General features: G+C 46.6%; 1 protein-coding gene across 2 annotated transcripts; it reads right to left on the bottom strand.

Moving 5' to 3' along the window:
- Nucleotides 1-1,424: 1,424 nt before the first annotated feature.
- Nucleotides 1,425-16,720, bottom strand: LOC115399605 (serine/arginine-rich splicing factor 4). 2 transcript variants are annotated; one of them, XM_030107094.1, is made up of 8 exons: nt 16,512-16,720; nt 7,474-7,589; nt 6,797-7,382; nt 5,497-6,001; nt 4,980-5,041; nt 4,814-4,910; nt 4,605-4,729; nt 1,425-2,941 (listed from the first exon to the last, which is right to left on the bottom strand). In XM_030107094.1, the coding sequence occupies exons 1-8, from the start codon at nt 16,659-16,661 to the stop codon at nt 2,426-2,428; spliced, it is 2,157 nt and encodes a 718-aa protein (XP_029962954.1). In that variant the 5' UTR covers nt 16,662-16,720; the 3' UTR covers nt 1,425-2,425. The 2 variants fall into 2 exon arrangements, with proteins under 2 accessions (XP_029962954.1, XP_029962955.1); XM_030107095.1 differs by lacking the exon at nt 16,512-16,720 and adding an exon at nt 10,672-11,396.
- Between the last annotated feature and the right edge of the window lie 532 nt (nt 16,721-17,252).

Here is a 17,252-nt window from a genome sequence, read left to right as displayed (position 1 = left end):
TTTCTGATCCGAAGAGAGCTTCGGGAGAAATTTAGATCCAAAATTGAGCGGCGCACATCCGTATACGTCTAGCAGACGGGGCAACGGTAACGCCACTTCTGAAACGGCTTCAATCATCCAAAAACTCATTAGTTTCACCAATATTTCATCACGGTCCGCTGAACCTCTCCTCCACGACAGCCCGGTGTCGCCTGATACATGTTTTAGTTCTGTCGACCTCTGACCTGGGAGCTTTGTTTACGGCGCTGCGCCATGCGCAGTACAGCTCTGGCAGCCGTTCTTTCCTTTTCCTCTGCGCTCGCCTTTAAATGAGCTCCTCATCTGTATATTCTGGCTCGAAACTGTAAGGACACCCTTCATATTCAAACTTCTCGTCCACAACATCTTCATCCGACAGATATTCGTCCATTTTACACTACACTGGAACAAAAAAGTACGGTATGTAGCCTCAGGGTGCGACAGCCGTGAACAAAGCTTTCAGTTCAGAGGTCAACAAAACAACCAAAACATTGATCTCTGTAATCTGCCTGAAAGAAGTCCAGAGGCGTTTGGCAGCGTGAGGATGTTTATTCCAAGAGCAGGGATCAGAAACATGTGTTAGCATCGGAAGTCGAAAAAACACACACACACACATTGCGGCTTCCGTAGCTCTCGTCACACCACCGCCTAGACATCTAGACATAGATATCTAGATGTAGGTGTCTAGATACACGTGGATGCCAGGTAGTACGTTCAAATCGAACATATATCTGCATATATGACACATCTCGACACCGGGCTGTGGTGGAGGAGAGGCTGAGCAGACCGTGATGAAATATTGCTGAAACTAATGAGTTCTTGTACGATGAAAGTCGTTTTAGGAGCGGCGTTAACGATGCTCCGTCTGCTAGACCTATAGGGATGTGCGCGACTCGATTTTGGATCTAACTTTCTCCCGAAGCGCTGTTCGGATCAGAAAAGCCTTCTGGGTGAGGATATTGTTCAACTTCATTCTATAAACAACGTGAAAACTGTTTAAACCGAACTTATTCTTTAATGTGAAAACTACTTTTTAAAGACGTAACTATTAAAAGAACTAATATCAGTATGTTAATCATAGACACATAATTCAGATGAGTTTCAGAGACATTTTCCTGCTGAATATAGCAAAGCAAGAAAAGAAAAAAAAACTGCTCTTATGTTCAACGAGCAGCTGCTTGCTTTAAGGCACTCAATCCAAATGTAAACAGAATTTCACATTTTCAGGACTCATTCTTTCCACAAACCTACACAACCCATGAGAAGTTCCATCAAAGAGACAGAGACAAAGCTGAGAATAATCTCCACGCCTCTCTGGACTCCCGATCCCAGGACAAACAGATCGACCTGAAATGTAAAATGAGACGTACATTCCGACTCTGTGCAGGAAATCAAACAACCTTAAATGTAAAAACACAATCAACTTTATTGTACATGTTTCAGGACTTTTTCCTACAGTCTTCTAAAAAGAAGCTGAACATCACATTTCTGATCTAAAAAAGTAACAAGTCATAAAACAAAAGGAATACAGACATACAGTGGTATGAAAAGGTTTGAGCACGTCGCTCACTGTCTAGTCAGAGCTGAGCGCTGTTCAGGGTGGAGCAGGCGGGACGGGTGAGGCGAAGGCGAGAACGGACATCACGGCGTCACTGTGCAGCCGTCCATCCAGTGTCCTCTGCACGAGGAAAAGCTGGACGGAGAAGCTCAAGCTGCAAACAGGAATGAACAGTACTAAATACTGATGTTATCTTCCTGCTGTGGTGTCAACATGGAGACACTTACTTGAATTTTTTTAATGTAAATTGCAAATTTTCTGTTACTCTAATAAATCTCATTTCAATACTTAAGTTTTAAGCATAAGTTATTAGAAAGATCTAAGCAGAGTTGCTATTTTGCTGATAAAAACACCTAAGGATTTATAAATGCTGGAGATCATGAGGGGGTGCCCAAACTTTCTCATACAACTGTAAATGTCGAGATGTGGTTGGTCCTCAGAAAACAGAGTCAGACAATAATTGAATGGACGAGGAAAACTCGCTGAATCTTTATTCCGCCTTCAAAAAGAGAAGCATGAAATCAGGATGAAGGGACAACACATTCAGTGGCACGTAGGAATCAAGAAGCGCACACACACACACACACTTGTGTATTCCTCTTTCATGAGTTCCTCCAGCTGAGAAAAGGATTTTCTCTAGTAAAGCATCGCAGAGTCAATGGGAAACAGTGGCGTCATCAGCAAACGGTCAAAACCTGCTCAACTAAGCTCTGTACAAAACCCAAGACGAGCCCTCCTGAGTGTGTGTGAGAGCAAACCGTGAAGGAAGGAGACATGAACGGGCAGCAACGGGGACAGTGTGGTTTCACTGAGAAGCTCCAGTCTCACAGAACAGCTTCAACACAACACTTACGACTTATTCCCCTTCTCCTTCTTCACTTTCTTCTTCTTTTTCTCCTTCTTCTTCTTCTTCTTACCGTGTTTGGGTTTCTGGGATTTCTCATTCTCGTCCTCGCTGCTGTCGCTGCTTTGAGTTTTACCTTTGTCGTTGCTTTCTCTGCTCTTCTTGGACGACTTATCTTTCTTTTCTGGTTCTTCTGCGTTGATGGCACTGTGGTGTCCTCCTGCTCGCTCCTCGGACAGTTCGTCCATGACCCTGACCCCTGACGGTGGAGGAGTCTGTCCACGGGACACCGTGATCAGCATCCTCTCCTTCTTCATTTCATCTTTTAAAAAGATGCTCTCTTTCCCAGCTCGGTAGTCGTCATCGTCGTGACATTTTCCTCGGTGGTCTCTCTCGTGGGTTCGGGTGTTCTCGTAGTCCCCGCTGTTCTTGTTTGCTGAGGTTTTATGGTGATCTCTCTGAGAGTGTTTCTGATAATTCCCTTTGCTGTCCCCTTCATCCTTGTCCATATGTGTTTTTTTCTAAAACAAATGACAAAACATGTTTTATAAGCCACTGGCTGAGTCGGTAATAAAAAGCTTCAAGACACTGATCGACGTTGAGGATCTGAACCCTTGCAGGAGAGATGATCGTCGATCACGATGAGCGCGGCCCATCACTGCACCAACCTTTCAGATATTCCTGTCCTCACCAACCATTAAACAGTCACAAGCAAACAAGTCCAACCGCATCCGATGACCAATGAATGGAGATCTGTCACGAGTTTCCGAGACCTCTGAAAGTCTTTACCAATCGACAAATGAGCCAGTCACTACTCTGACTACCTTCAGCAGAAGTCAAGATCCAGTCACACTGAACTTCACTGGGGTGTGAATCTTGCAGGTTCACTTCGGTCATCAGCAGCAAGAGAGTCCACAGAGGTTGACAGAAGGATTACAGTTGGTCAAACAGGGCAGAGAGTTGGAGTTTGTTGCGATACATGTGCTGTGGCCCAAACCAGACAAGTCTGGCTGGAGGTAGTACTCTTCTGCCTGCCAAGACTCAATGGGTATGAAGGGAAAAGGCCATTTTAGCAAACAACTGAAGCCCAGCAGTTAGGATCCTTGAACAGAAGGTTTTCTAGGTGGGCATTTTCTCAGGTTGGGATGACTAGTTGTAAAAGTTGACTATGACTAGCTAGTACTACTCAACTAATTTTCTACTAGTCGGGTAACTTAATTTGCATGATTTTTCTACAATTGAAGGTCAAGTAATCAACAAAGAAACCCCGTCTAGCAACCTTTCAGCTGATATTTTTGTTTGTATATATTTTCTGCTGCAGTCAAACACAAAGAACGTCTGAATCCAGATGCAGAGGATGAAGTTCTGTGCACCACAGTCACTGAAAACAGACAGACAGGAACTGACTGCTGCACTCAGGGTAAAGATCAGGCAGGAACCAACAGAGTGCAGCAGTCCCCAGCAGTCAGCACTGCCTTCACTTCAGGGCTCTGCAGAAATGTCTAGTAGAGTCACAAACATTGCCATGTAGTTCACTGTGCTCTTACTGCAGTTTGTTCCTTAAACAAAGTCAATTATGGGGCTTCATGCCTTCGATGTGAACTTCATCAGAATTAGTCAACGACTAAAGGTACTCAACTAAACACTCTTGTCCCAACGCTGCTATTTCAATTCACAACAAAATAATCACAGGTACAGCGATCATGTGACAGTTACACAGACACAGTGAGTACTGCGGGTCAGAATCAACTCGAAGGAAATACTGGACACTTTCTGCTCAGAGGTTCATCACACTCACGTCAGTCAATGAAAATCCATCTTTTCTAGAAAGTCAGTCAGAGTTCAGCCCTGAAACCGACAGTGACGCTGCAGAACGAGCTCAGAAGCGCTCACATCTGGAATCAGTAACAGAAAGACTAAGTCCCTCCTCTGATCAGAAGGCAGACTTGACGTCTCCACCATGACCAGCAGCGGCCGTCAGTCTGTGCAGGTCAGAATCCAGTAGACTGAATTTATGCCACTTTCCCACTGTGCTCATTTAAAACGGACGTTCTGCAGACACAGCTGGAGGTGAGCAGCTTCGTACATCAATGGAAAACTGACTAGCGAGGGATCAGATACTGAATCAATCAGCCAACAAATCTAGAATTCATTCCCTGAGAGAGAAGAACAGCAGATACTCACACTGCTGGGGTTGGAATGACTCCGGTTGTGGATGGCTGAATGTTTCTCAGCAGAATTAAAATCTCCAATGAACTCCTCACATTTCTGGCAATAAAATCCAATGACTGGCGTCAAAAAGCTCAGTCCTGTAAAGAAACAGAGGGACAGAGTGAAGTGTGTGGAGGAGCTGAACATTCTGAGGGAAACATATGGATCCAAACAGAAGTTACCATCTTGTTTTAGCAAATCCTCCAGTTCCTTCTCCATGGATTCCATTCTCTTCCTCTTGTCCTGTTTCTCCGGTTTCCTCTGCTCGTTGTCGCCTGCCTGAGAAACCAGCCACAGTTTCAAACCCGCAGCACTTCCTTTTATGTGTCCTACCGGTAAATCTCTCACCTTGTATTTGTCAAATGATGTTTGAGACGGGCCTTCACTTTTCACCCGTTTGTCTTTAGTGGCTAGAAAAGACAAAGAAAAGGACAGTTTTCATCTAAAACCTTATTCACTCAGAGATACTTCCATGATTCTTTTTTCCATGAAGACTGAATGAAATACGCCATTTTGTTTTCATTCTTGACCTTTATCACACTTATCTTCATTAGAGTTTTGAAATACCAAACATACCGAAGCTATTTAAGGATGCGAAGGGTGAATCCACATCAGGTTTAAGAATGAGACATCAGTCAAGTTCATGTGAAGGCAGGCGACCAAATACTTTTAGCAATACAGTAAATTAATTAAACACTAAAACAGCAATGTTCTGATGAATGAATGCACCAAGCTTAAAGTTTTTATCTTAAACTGGTGAGTAAAGCTCATTCTGAGAGGATGAACACTTTGCTACCAGCTCATACTGACTTGGTGAGGGCTACACTGGATTTAGCTCTCGTGTTTTCTCGGAGAAGCCGCTCACCCTTGATGAGCGACTGCAGAGACTCCAGAGCCTGCCGTACGTTGGGGTTGGCCAGCGCGGGCAGCGCCAGGCTGGCCGCCGTGTCTGAGCCGAGGCGTGCGGCACACGGCGCCTTCGCCGTGGGCTCGGGCGCGCTCGACGACGCGCCCAGGCTCTTCAAGATGTTCTTCACCTTCTCGAACTCCGTGCTGTCCAGACAGGAGGAGGCGGACGCCAGCAGGCCTGTCTGGAGCGGCTGCTTGTGATACGGAGGCTCGGGCTGCTGGCTTTGCGAGCACGGCGGATTCCCGTACAGGAAGGACTCTTCCTCTTCTAGCTCCTTGGCTTTCTGAACGGAGGCGTCCTCTTCGCTCTGGCCTTGGAGCCAGGAGAAGTCACTTCCCACTCTTTCATGGGGGAGCAGCATGCTGTCGTTTTCCTGCAGGGACACGTTGACCTCGGCAGCAGCCTGCGGACGTGTGGACTCGCGGGGCAAAGCCTGCGCCTGGGCGCTTCTTTCTGAGGCCTGTGCAGGAATATAAAGACAACAGTTACAGTCACGTCACTGATCAGTGTTGGGATACTTTAATTAGCGCATCCACGTGTTACCTGAGCCTTTCATGGTGGAGTCTCGTTTCAAACAGAAATACGGCTCATGTTAAGTTAGTTCAGTGCTTGCAATTATTCAAAAGGACATTTGGCCTGAATGAAGCAGACGGTTCTAACCCTGCCTTGAAAATCAAATGGGGAACTGACAGAACATGAGACAAACTGCTTCTACAGAGATGAATCTCACTGTAAGATACACAGAAGGACTTCAGATTTCAGTCCATTCCACTCGTAGCAGCACCAAACATAAGCCTGACTGATGGCTAGCTGCTCCGTGGAACCCTCAAATAACGGCCGGACATTTCCGTGTGGAGTTCTGCAGGGTCTCTCCGGGTCTGCATGAGTTTCTCCCATGGCCCAGAACGTGCATGTGAGGCTAATCAGTGACCCTAAATATAAGCCATCGGTCCAGGGGGAATTCTAACTGGCTGCAGCGCCACAAGACGATGACGGACGGATGGATAACATAATCGTATTTTTGATATGACTTCACACTGAAGACCATTTTTCTCCATCAAACTCCTTCATGACTTGTTGGAAATGGTCAATGTTAACATTTAAGCACACATTTTGATCAGATCTAGAGAGAAACTATCGTGACTTTCCAGAGGAATACTTCAGTTACATAATGGAGCGGCTTTATGAGCTATGAAGTAGCTTCCAAAACACACTCTCGTGTGGACGGCAGCCGGATTGGTAAGAGCAGTCCTACCTTCATACTGAAGATGGCGTCTTTGAGACTGGGCAGCCGCTCCTCCAGGTCTTTACTGCTCATGACCATCTTCAGGCCCTCCAGCAGGCTGTTGGCTGTGGAGGTATAGCTGCTGCTCACACTGCCGCTGCGGCTCCTCCTCCGCCGCTTCCTCACTTCGCTGCTGCTAGCATCGCTACTGCTGCGCGACCTGGACCGCCGAGCTCTGCTCTTGCTCCGAGCCCGGCCTTTCCTCCTGGTCCGACTCCGACTCCGACTCCGGCTCCGGCTCCTGGCCCGGCTTCTCGCCCGACTCTTGCCCCGAACACGACTCTTGCTCCTGGCCCGACTCTTGCTCCTGGCCCGGCTCTTGCTCCTAGCCCGGCTCTTGGCTCGAGATCTGCCCCGGCTCCTGCCACGACTGCGGCTTCGGCTCTTGCTCCTGGACTTGTGCTTCTGGAACTCGGGGTTTGACTTGACGGCTTCTTTTAGGATACTGGCCGACTTCAAAGCCTCGGCCAGGTCGAAGGCCATGTTCTTTTTGAGATAGTCAGGGAGAGGTTTGTTGTCTGCAATGCATCTCAGAAACTCCTCTCCAGCCTTTTCACTGGAAATTAAGGAAATGCAGGTTTTAACACGCGGGGACAAAAATAAATGAATTCAGATGACTGTGTCAGAACAAACACAACGGAATATACCTGCTGTCTGGAGGAGGATGCTCCGCTGGAGAGGGACTCCAATGTGGGACCATCTGCTGGCTCCCTCCCAGAGGAAGTGCTGTATTATGGGCTACGGAGTAGCTGTTGCAGGGGGGCTAGGAGTATTCAGAGTTCATGTTTAAGTGCTTGACAAGACAGAACTAGCAGAACACAACAAGACCGTTTGACTGTGTGGGATTCAACTGTTACCCATTCAAATGAAATCAACAACTTAGTCACAGCAACAAAATACTTTAAATGGTCAGACGTGATTCCAAATGACTGAAGCAACTCTACTGTACAAACCATAACGTGCAGATGATGCTCAGTACGTGCGAAAAAGGTTCAAAAATGACAAATGAGTAAACTCGGTGACATGACTGGGTAAAAAAGATGCATTTCAGAGACGCACTGCCTGTCACCGGCAACGTGTAACATCGGCCAAAGACAGAAGTCTGGGAGAAATCTGTCCACAAGATCTTCAGGCCCTCGGACACGCCTCTTTTCTACATATGACTGTACGGGCTCATGACACTTCCACGGGTCTCTGTCTGAAATTCTATTAAATGGCAACTCCGGTTTTTTGACACCTGGACCTTATTTCTAGGTGTGTCATGCTCATATACTCACTCAGACAAACATGGTGCAGCTCGGAGTCCTTCAGAAGTTATTTAGATCCAACCGATTTAGCGGGGGCCACGGCAAGGGAGCTTCAGCGCGGGACATCATCTCTGCAGAATCGCTCATTTCGGCTATATTTCTTCATCCATCGCCAGTGTTGTCATAAAGTCAGCTCGTCTACCGTCTTCAGGTGGGTCAGCTGACAGTTTTTGCTAACTTAGCCACAATTAGCTCGGATGGGAAGGTTGGAGCTCCTCTCCCCAGCAGAAAGGCACTCTGAGTCGACCTTGCCTGTCATGGCGCCCGGGCGTCTGACTCGCCGGGAGGCTGCATAAAGTCAGCTCGTCTACAGTCTTCAGGTGGGTCTTCATCATCTTCATCTCCATCTTCAGCTCGGAGGACTCCGAGCTGCACCATGTTTGTCTGAGTGAGTATATGAGCATGACACACCTAGAAATAAGGTCCAGGTGTTAAAAAACCGGAGTTGCCCTTTAAAGCTGCAACATGTAAAGAAGAAGCCAATTGTGGCCGCAATCTAGAAAGAAGAGGGAACGCTAAAGAAGGGTAAACATGCCCAGACTTTGTCGAGATGTTCTGTTGTATTTTGAATAAAAAAAAAAAAAAAACCTAAAGGAGAATCATTTTGTTTTCAGTTACAGGGTCTTGATTTTTTGGGTGGAAACTAAATTTATCAAGCCCAGGAAAAATAAATAAAATACAAACTGCTACCATTAATTCCTGGTGTTAAGATTAATTACCTCCGCCAGGAGGTTATGGAATCACGTCGGTTGGTTTGTTGGTTGGTTGGTCTGTTAGCAACATTACGGAAAAAGTAATGGACGGATTGCAATGAAACTTTGTGGAAAGGAGGGTCTTGGGCTAACTTACAATCCATTAAATTTTGGTGAAGATCCGGATCACTGTCTGGATCCAGGAATTTTTTTAAAGGATTCTTTATCATTGAGAGATAGGGAGTCTTTGACATAGTTGGGCAGGCCCGCCGACAGGGGGCGTGCGGTATGGGCGCGGCTTGGTGACTGATTTGACCTGTGGCGGAGGTCTGCACTCTATGAGTGCCAAATTCTAGTTCACATCGTTTTCTCACCAAACACAAGATAAATATTGAGCAAATTATATTGTTTGCAGTGGTTTCCAAAAGCATTCACACCCCTTGAGCTCCTAGATCCTTCAGCTGCAGGTCTTTCTGGTCTGTCTCCACTTCTGCACACGGCTCAAGTGTTTGTCCATTTTGGACAGAAGGTTTCAGGTCATTCCAGAGAGCGTAGCTCTGGCTGTGTGGAGACGGTCGTTCTGGAAGCTGAGCCCCCACCACAGTCTCAAAGGCCCTTTTTTCAACCAAACTTGCTCCCGGGCCAAATCGGGGCCGGCGCCCAATTTTGAACCGGGTTTTTGTGTTTGCGCTGACCGCGGCTCAGCTTCGGCTACTAAAAAACCGGGGCTTTGGAGGCATCACTTCTGAGCTGGGCCGGATCAGGGCCCGGCCACGCATCAGTAACGTAATGGACGTTACGTCTCCTCCGGCAAAACACAGAGTCGACACTTGTTCTTTTTTTTTTAAAAGCAGAAAGCAGCGGTGGAGCAGCATTTAATTTACTTTAATGTAGCCAAGATATGGATTTTAAGAATAAGCGGTGGTCTGAGGAGGAGACCCAGGGCCTCCTGGTGCTGTGGTCTCCAGCAGAAATTCAGGAGAAACTTGGCGGAGCAGCGCAGACCCGGTCTGGGGTCCAACGGGAGGTGAAGCGGCTCCTGAATGACTCCGTATCCTGGTGAGTTTCATTCATAAAGCACCGAGCTGCTAGCCGGCTGTGAATATGAAGCTAGAAATGATCCAAACTCTGAAACCGAATAATTTGTGTTGATTCTGTTTTATAGTTGTTGGGTCGCAGTTCACCGGAGCGTCGCTGCAGCTCATCAGCCTCATTAAGCTCACCGGTCCCATCCTGCAGCTGACCGGTACCGTGCTGCAGGACGTCTGGATCGGCGTCCAGACCAGACTCGACCCGGTAAGATTTGTTTACAGTACCAACTCATAACCGCACAGTACAGCATTTATTCGTTTTCTTATGAATGTAGAGAATATTTATTAAAAGCAGTTCTTGTTTCCGTTCTTTTATTCAGCAGAATGAAGCGCGGTTCTGACGGCGGTCCGGTGGACCGTTCGGACCTGCAGCAGCTGGAGCAGCCAGCAGGGGGAGCTCACGTCGATATTACTGGAAAACAACATGAACAGACTGGACTGCTTTCCCTTTGTATAAATATTATTTATATTATAATTATTTATGAAAAAACTTAATCTTTGGTGTTTCCCGTGTGGCGTGAATAAAAACAGCTGTAATAATAGATGAATGTTTTGTGTCATATTTGTGTTACCATCGCACCATGCAGGTAAAAATAAACTGCAGTTGCACAGTAATGTGATTACATCATCTGTCTACATGCGCTACTTACAGAAAAGTTCATCAGTTTTCAGGAGAAGTTTGAGAAATGTGGAAATTTAATCACATCATGACAGCAGGGCGTTTAAGAACAAACACACCGTGGTGATTTCCTCACTTCAATGTATTTAATGAGACGATGGAACAGCAGCGGTGGAGACAGAACAAATTATCCCTCTGTTCTGTAAACAGAACGCAGAACCTTCAGTCACCAGAAACGCAGCAGCGTGACGGAGGAACCAGGCAGCAGGAGATCTGCAGCTCAGTCCTGAAGATCATCTAGAAAGAGAAACACAGACATCATCTTATATTTACTGAATCTGTTTAACTGCGACATGATTGATGCTAGCGCACTGGTTAGCAGCTTGGCTAACGGTAACACGTTCACTATAGAGCAATAAAACGTCCGATATTTACCTTCTTTCTGAAACGCCGTCGCTGGTGAGACGAGGTGGGCGTGGCTAACAGCTGGATGATGATTTGATAGCTCGCCATGAAAAATAGAAACACTTTCTGGGATCCTCCATTGTCGTTGTGGTTTGGTGTGAGCAGCTGCGTCCACAGTGACGTACCGACGTTCTGCAATGACGCAATAACGTGGCTCCGCCTCCACCTCCGTGGCTCCCGGCGGGTGGAAAAGCAAAGCCGGTTTTCAGGAGGCTCGGGGCTTGAACCCTTTAGGCCCAGGCCCCGGTTTGGCCCGGGAGCCAGTTTGGTAAAACTGGGGTAAAACAGGCGTTCCTCTTAGACCCTCCTGTATGTGACTCCGTCCACCTTCCCTCCCCACAGCGTGACCCCCGATGCACACCGGCCGCGGTCCGGCTCCGGAGCCTCTGCGGAGCTCCGGTCTCTTTCCACAAAGATCCTATTTTTCCGCACGCCGCAGGCCTACCGCGTCAATCCAGACAGAAGCAAGTCGGGTGCCGGAAGGAAACGCGATACGTGTTCCAAAATAAGTGACTTCAAAACAAAATCTGTGTCGTGTTTTTGCCTTAATATTCTATTTTTCTACTTCTTCTGGTAGAATACAGAACAAACAACGTCATGTAGTCATTTTACGCTTTAGAAGAATGAACGGTTTTGTACTTCGTCACTGCTGAGAAGCCAAATGACACCAAAATGGCTCCAAACCAGCTTCTCTTTTGAACAAGTCGGACGGGTTGATGAAAAGATTATGTGTTTATGGCGTGTTTGCTATTATAAAAATACGGTTTCAGCGTGTATTTTCATCTGAGATGGCGGTTTGGGCTTCTTTCCATCAAGTTTAACAGGTTTCATATTGTCTACGGGGGATAGCGACAGATCTGGCAACCTCCTCCAGCGGACTGCAGAGACACCGTAGGCGGTGTGAATCACAGTGCTGTGGTGTACCGGGCCGGAGCCGGACTGCAGCCGGACAACATCCAGTGTGCATCGGGGGTGTTGCTGCCTCCACCGTGCCTCGCAGCGGGGATGGTGCGCAGGGCTGGTGTTCCCCCACACAGCACGCTACATTTCCTCCAGAGAGGTTGGTTTTGGTCTCCTCAGAGCAGAGCTCTCCTTCCTCCATGCTCACCAAGTCTCCGACACAAGCTGCAAACACGACCCTTTGTCTGACTTGGGTGCAGACTGATGCAGAATCAGATCCTCCAGAGGTCTCATGATCCGTCTCGGCAGGTTTGCAGCTCATGATCAAAGCTATGACATGAAATCCCAACTAACCCCAATGCCATTAGCATTTGTGGAAACCTTCCAGGCGTACCAATACTTTCACAAGCATTTGGTCAGGTGTGAAGTAAAACTTAAAAATGTTACCACTAACAAAATCCTTCACAGCTTCAGTCAAGATATGAGCAGTAAACAGACTGGGACAAGCAGACGCAGCAGACCACAAACAGAGAGACACTGAACAGGTTTTCTTTGCTTTTCTTTTGTTCATTGGTTAGGCTGCTCTGGTAACAGCACAGAACACAAGTGAAACATTAAAACATAACGCCCATAACACACTGCTGCATGAATGTCATACAGTTAAACAGTGATTTACAGAGTGTGTGCTGTGTAGTACCTAAATAGCAGGGCTGCAACGGTAACCCATGCACCTCGGTTTTTGCGCCCTGGTTTCGGTTCGTTACACATTTTGTGCATAAAAAGAACAACTTTTTCTCCCAAAATAATCCCTTTATTTAGCTTGTCAGCAGAAACTGCATTTCACAGTAAACATTAACAAATAACATTATCACTGGTGCACTGTATGTCACCATATATCATGTCATGATAACAGATACTGAACATAATATTTTCAAATAATAAATATCCTCTTATTGCCTGACTGCTTGTGTACATTATGCAGCAGTATAAACTGAAGTTTATCCACACTGGAGATTTAAACCAGGCTGGAGCCTCCTCAGAGTTCTGTCTCTCCACTCTGTCGCTCTTGCTGGACAAGCCTTCTGTAAGTATGAGGCGCACTCAGTGTTGCCAGATTTGTTCAGTAAAGTACACAACAAAGTGGATGTGTTTGTAGCCACCGGGATGATCGGGGCGTGCTTCAAGTCTCAGCTGGGGTTGAGAGCAGAAAAGCCCAAAATGGAACTTTGTAACAAGCAAAAAATAAAAAATCCCACAACTTATGACTGCCAACACTGACAAGCAACTCTTCAAAATAAGAAGCTAATAATTAGCGAACCTGGCAACTACTGCTGTACTTCGACCTGGCTACAGTGAGCAGCAACACGGCGGCGGTTGGACATTAGCTCGCAGAGGGAGCGCGTTTTTTACCTGTCCGTCCGTCTGGACACACAAACGACGGGCTGAAAAGCAGCTGTGTGAAATGAATCACAAAACTGAAAAACCCGCGCCTCGCGGACCAAACGGTTCAGTATTTCGCCGCGTACCGTTGCATCCCTACTAAATAGTGATTTCTACCAACAGTAACTAGTCGTGATATAACTTCTTTTCTGGAACGCCAAAGTGTCAGAAGTTACTTCGTTGTCCTTCTGGAGCATGAACAGACCTTTACAGTCAACCGGAAACAAACAAACAAAAAATAGAAAATACAAAAAAGAAATACAGGATTTGAAATAATACATTAACAAAATAAAAGCCCTCAAAGGTTTTAGGCCTGCAGAGTTAGAAATTCTAAATTTAGTAGTCCAATATTCCTGAAGTTGGTTAAAATCACAAACAAAACAAATTGATCTTATCAGCATTCCAGGTTTTACAAGTGAAGGGTAAATATAAATATAACAACACAGAGCCTGCTGTACTTCAACCAAACCTCAATGGCTTCACGTCACTTTCATTCAGTCCATCTCTGCATGAGGCTGCATGCTGCCGTCATCGAAGCAGCTTCAGTTCAGTCGCTGGCTTTCCGCTCCACAGATTTTCATTGCCATTTTCTGGTAAAACCAGGGAAGGTTCCAGAGGGTTTTACTGCAGATATGAGTGCTGTGAAGAGAAGAAGTGTTTTCTTCGCTGTGTATCTTCGGGGCTCTTCGGCCTCCTCCTTCAGCCTGGAAATACCGTGTAACAGTCAAAAACAATGTTCTGAAAAAGAACAACCGGTCTGAGAAAGTGTGGATCGGAACGCGATGGAAAACTGATCTTTGAAGGAAAAAACTCGTTATGTTCCACTTTGAAAACCAAATTATGTGTTTGAGTTGTTGTAGTTAGTTTGGTGCCAAACAAACTAGCTGCTGTTATTCAAACCAGAAAGGTAAGTGACTGACTTACCATGACAGGCCTTCATGAATCCAACGGCAGAACAGAAGGAACGCAGGTGGCGAAGAGCTTCTCTGTCCGTTAAATGAAAACTTTTAATTAAGATTAGTCCGACAGCGTCGTTAAACAAAGAGGAGGACATGTTCGTCTTCGTGGTCAAAGCTGGAAACGTGTTCGAGATCATCGGAATCAGAGTACCAGTGTGTCTAACCCAGCAAACTGTTCTTATTTAGACCACCGTCCAGAAACCGGACCCGGTTCAGCTCAGGCCACGCAGTAAAACCAGGTTTGGACCTTCGGGTTAACACGCTAACGGAGACACAAGTCACCGGCGTGGACAGAGCGAGACGGGATCTCAGGTCAAGCCTCGCCAGCGGCTCACTGCCTGGACTCATACGCCACATTCAGCAGGCGCTCCACTTCGAGGTTTCTTTCCAGGATTCTGATTGGCCAGACGGGCTTTCTGCGTCTCCTTACACTGCCCCCTATAGGTGTGACTGCTCACAGCAGCTCTCAGCCAGGTTTTTCTGCTGGTTGGTGTAAACCGGAGCCGTGCAGAGAGTTAGGACAATGACGTACTGCGTGCCGGGTTATGTCCGAGTATTGAGTCGCGTTTCTTTGAATCCTGACAGAAATGAAGCTCAGAATATTATTTTAGGCTATTACATTTCTCTAAAATATTACTTTCTACCTAATAAAACGTTAAACATGGCTCTATGGCATGACAGGCAAGATTTTGTGCTGTAAGAGCTTAAAACAGTTTCTTTCAGCCTGCATCCGATACAATCAATCACATTATCGATAACTCTTCCGTGCTGCCTCCGTTCCTGTTGGCCAAAACGAACAACACAGAGACGACTGCTGGACCAACAACGGCGGAACCCGACGGTCACCGTCTCCTCTGGCTCACTGGACGGCTCTGGTGCAAACCAAGATCAGTTTTTTCCTGAGAGGAGGAACTATCAGTTTTGTAAATACCCTGCTGTGTGTGAACACTGCCCCGGAAAGAAAAAACAACAACAACACTATCAGGAGTAACGCGGACGATATGCAAGAGAATGTTCAGCAAGCAGCCTGGAGACCCAGTGGAGCTCGGAGGGATTGAGATTACGGGGGTTAACCGTCACCCCTGCATGCTCATGAATGTGTGAACGTGTACTGCTGCAGCAGCGTCGATGATCTGCCAGGTGTGTGTGTTGGATCTGTGATGCTGCTGGAAAACAGAAGCTAAGAGTTGGAGATTCTAAAGCATGAAAATCCAAACTAGATTATAGAGCATCTTCCTCCTCTAGCATCCAGATTATAGAGCATCTTCCTCCTCTAGCATGAGATTATAGAGCATCTTCCTCCTCTAGCATCAGATTATAGAGCATCTTCCTCCTCTAGCATCAGATTATAGAGCATCTTCCTCCTCTAACCTCAGATTATAGAGCATCTTCCTCCTCTAACCTCAGATTATAGAGCATCTTCCTCCTCTAGCATCAGATTATAGAGCATCTTCCTCCTCTAGCATCAGATTATAGAGCATCTTCCTCCTCTGACATCAGATTATAGAGCATCTTCCTCCTCTGACATCAGATTATAGAGCATCTTCCTCCTCTGACATCAGATTATAGAGCATCTTCCTCCTCTAACATCAGATTATAGAGCATCTTCCTCCTCTAACATCAGATTATAGAGCATCTTCCTCCTCTGACATCAGATTATAGAGCATCTTCCTCCTCTAACATCAGATTATAGAGCATCTTCCTCCTCTAGCATCAGATTATAGAGCATCTTCCTCCTCTGACATCCAGAACTGATGCTGAGGTTTTGACAGACTGACTAATGTGTCACAGCAACACTATGATATTATCGTTTATCATCATTATTCATTCATTCATGGACAGAAACTTTTGATAGCAGCCACTTCTCCAAGTCATTAGAACCTTTAAGTCCATCAGCTGGACATCATGATATCAAGCGAACGTGTGATCACAGGTAACAGCGTGGCTTCTAACAAATACAGAGATCATTTCTCTCTTTCTTAGACAAGCTGTGAAAATACACAGAACGGGTTTTAACAGAAAATATAAACTTTCAGTCACAGTTTGAAAAATAGTTTGGATTAAAAAACAAGCATATGAGCTGCAGCTGCCTCTCATGCAGGGATCTGTCCTCCTGGGCTGGACCACCAGCGGACTGACTGACTGGCTTCAGACCAGCCTTCCTCTGGCTCTGTCTGCGGACACAACCCGCGGCTCCGGGTCTGAGCTTTACCGTGAAGCGAGGCGGCGGAGGCCGGCTCTGCGGGAAGAGGCTGTCCGGGCGGGGGGGCAAGAAGGGCCCGGGGAACGGAGCTCCGTGCGGCGGCGGGGGGAACGGGGGCGGCGGGAGGCGGCCGCGCGCCGCGCTGTCCGGTCGGTACATGGCTTCCAGAGGGAAAACAGCGCCAGACCCGTGGAACGGCCGCGAAGCAGGGGGCCATTGAAGGCTCTGCTCCCGGAAGCAGTTGGAGAACAACATCCGGAGCAAACGTTTCAAAATAAAAGCCCCGCACGGAAATCACCCGGATGAGTAGAAACGAAATGGTCAATCATTTAGTTATTTATTAATTAATTTATTTGTTACAACGAGAAAGAGTCTTTCAGCTGATTGATGATGGGTTTTATGAAAAGCTTAAAGCGGGATAAGTTCATGTGACAACAGTGACAAACTTCTGTCTGCTCTCAGTGGAACCAGACTCCAGATAAAGGTCACGACCTCTCCTCATTCTGCTGGTTTAGGCTCAGCACCACCTGATGAAGAGGCTGGTTTAAATATGTTTCCATCATCACAGGCTGGAAACTGAGTGGAGGCAGGAGCTGTGAGCCACGGAGTGTCCATCGCTGATTTATTAGTGTCAGTCGAAGCTCAGGGGAGGAGTCCGCCTGTTTTATTGGTGCAGTGTACCCATATGTAGAGATGCACTTATTTATTTATTTATTTAGTTATGTATTTATTTATTTTAGTGATACAACA

The sequence above is a fragment of the Salarias fasciatus genome, chromosome 13, assembly GCF_902148845.1.
Source record: "Salarias fasciatus chromosome 13, fSalaFa1.1, whole genome shotgun sequence".
Taxonomy (NCBI): Eukaryota; Metazoa; Chordata; class Actinopteri; order Blenniiformes; family Blenniidae; genus Salarias; species Salarias fasciatus.
This window is presented reverse-complemented; position numbering and strand designations above follow the sequence as displayed.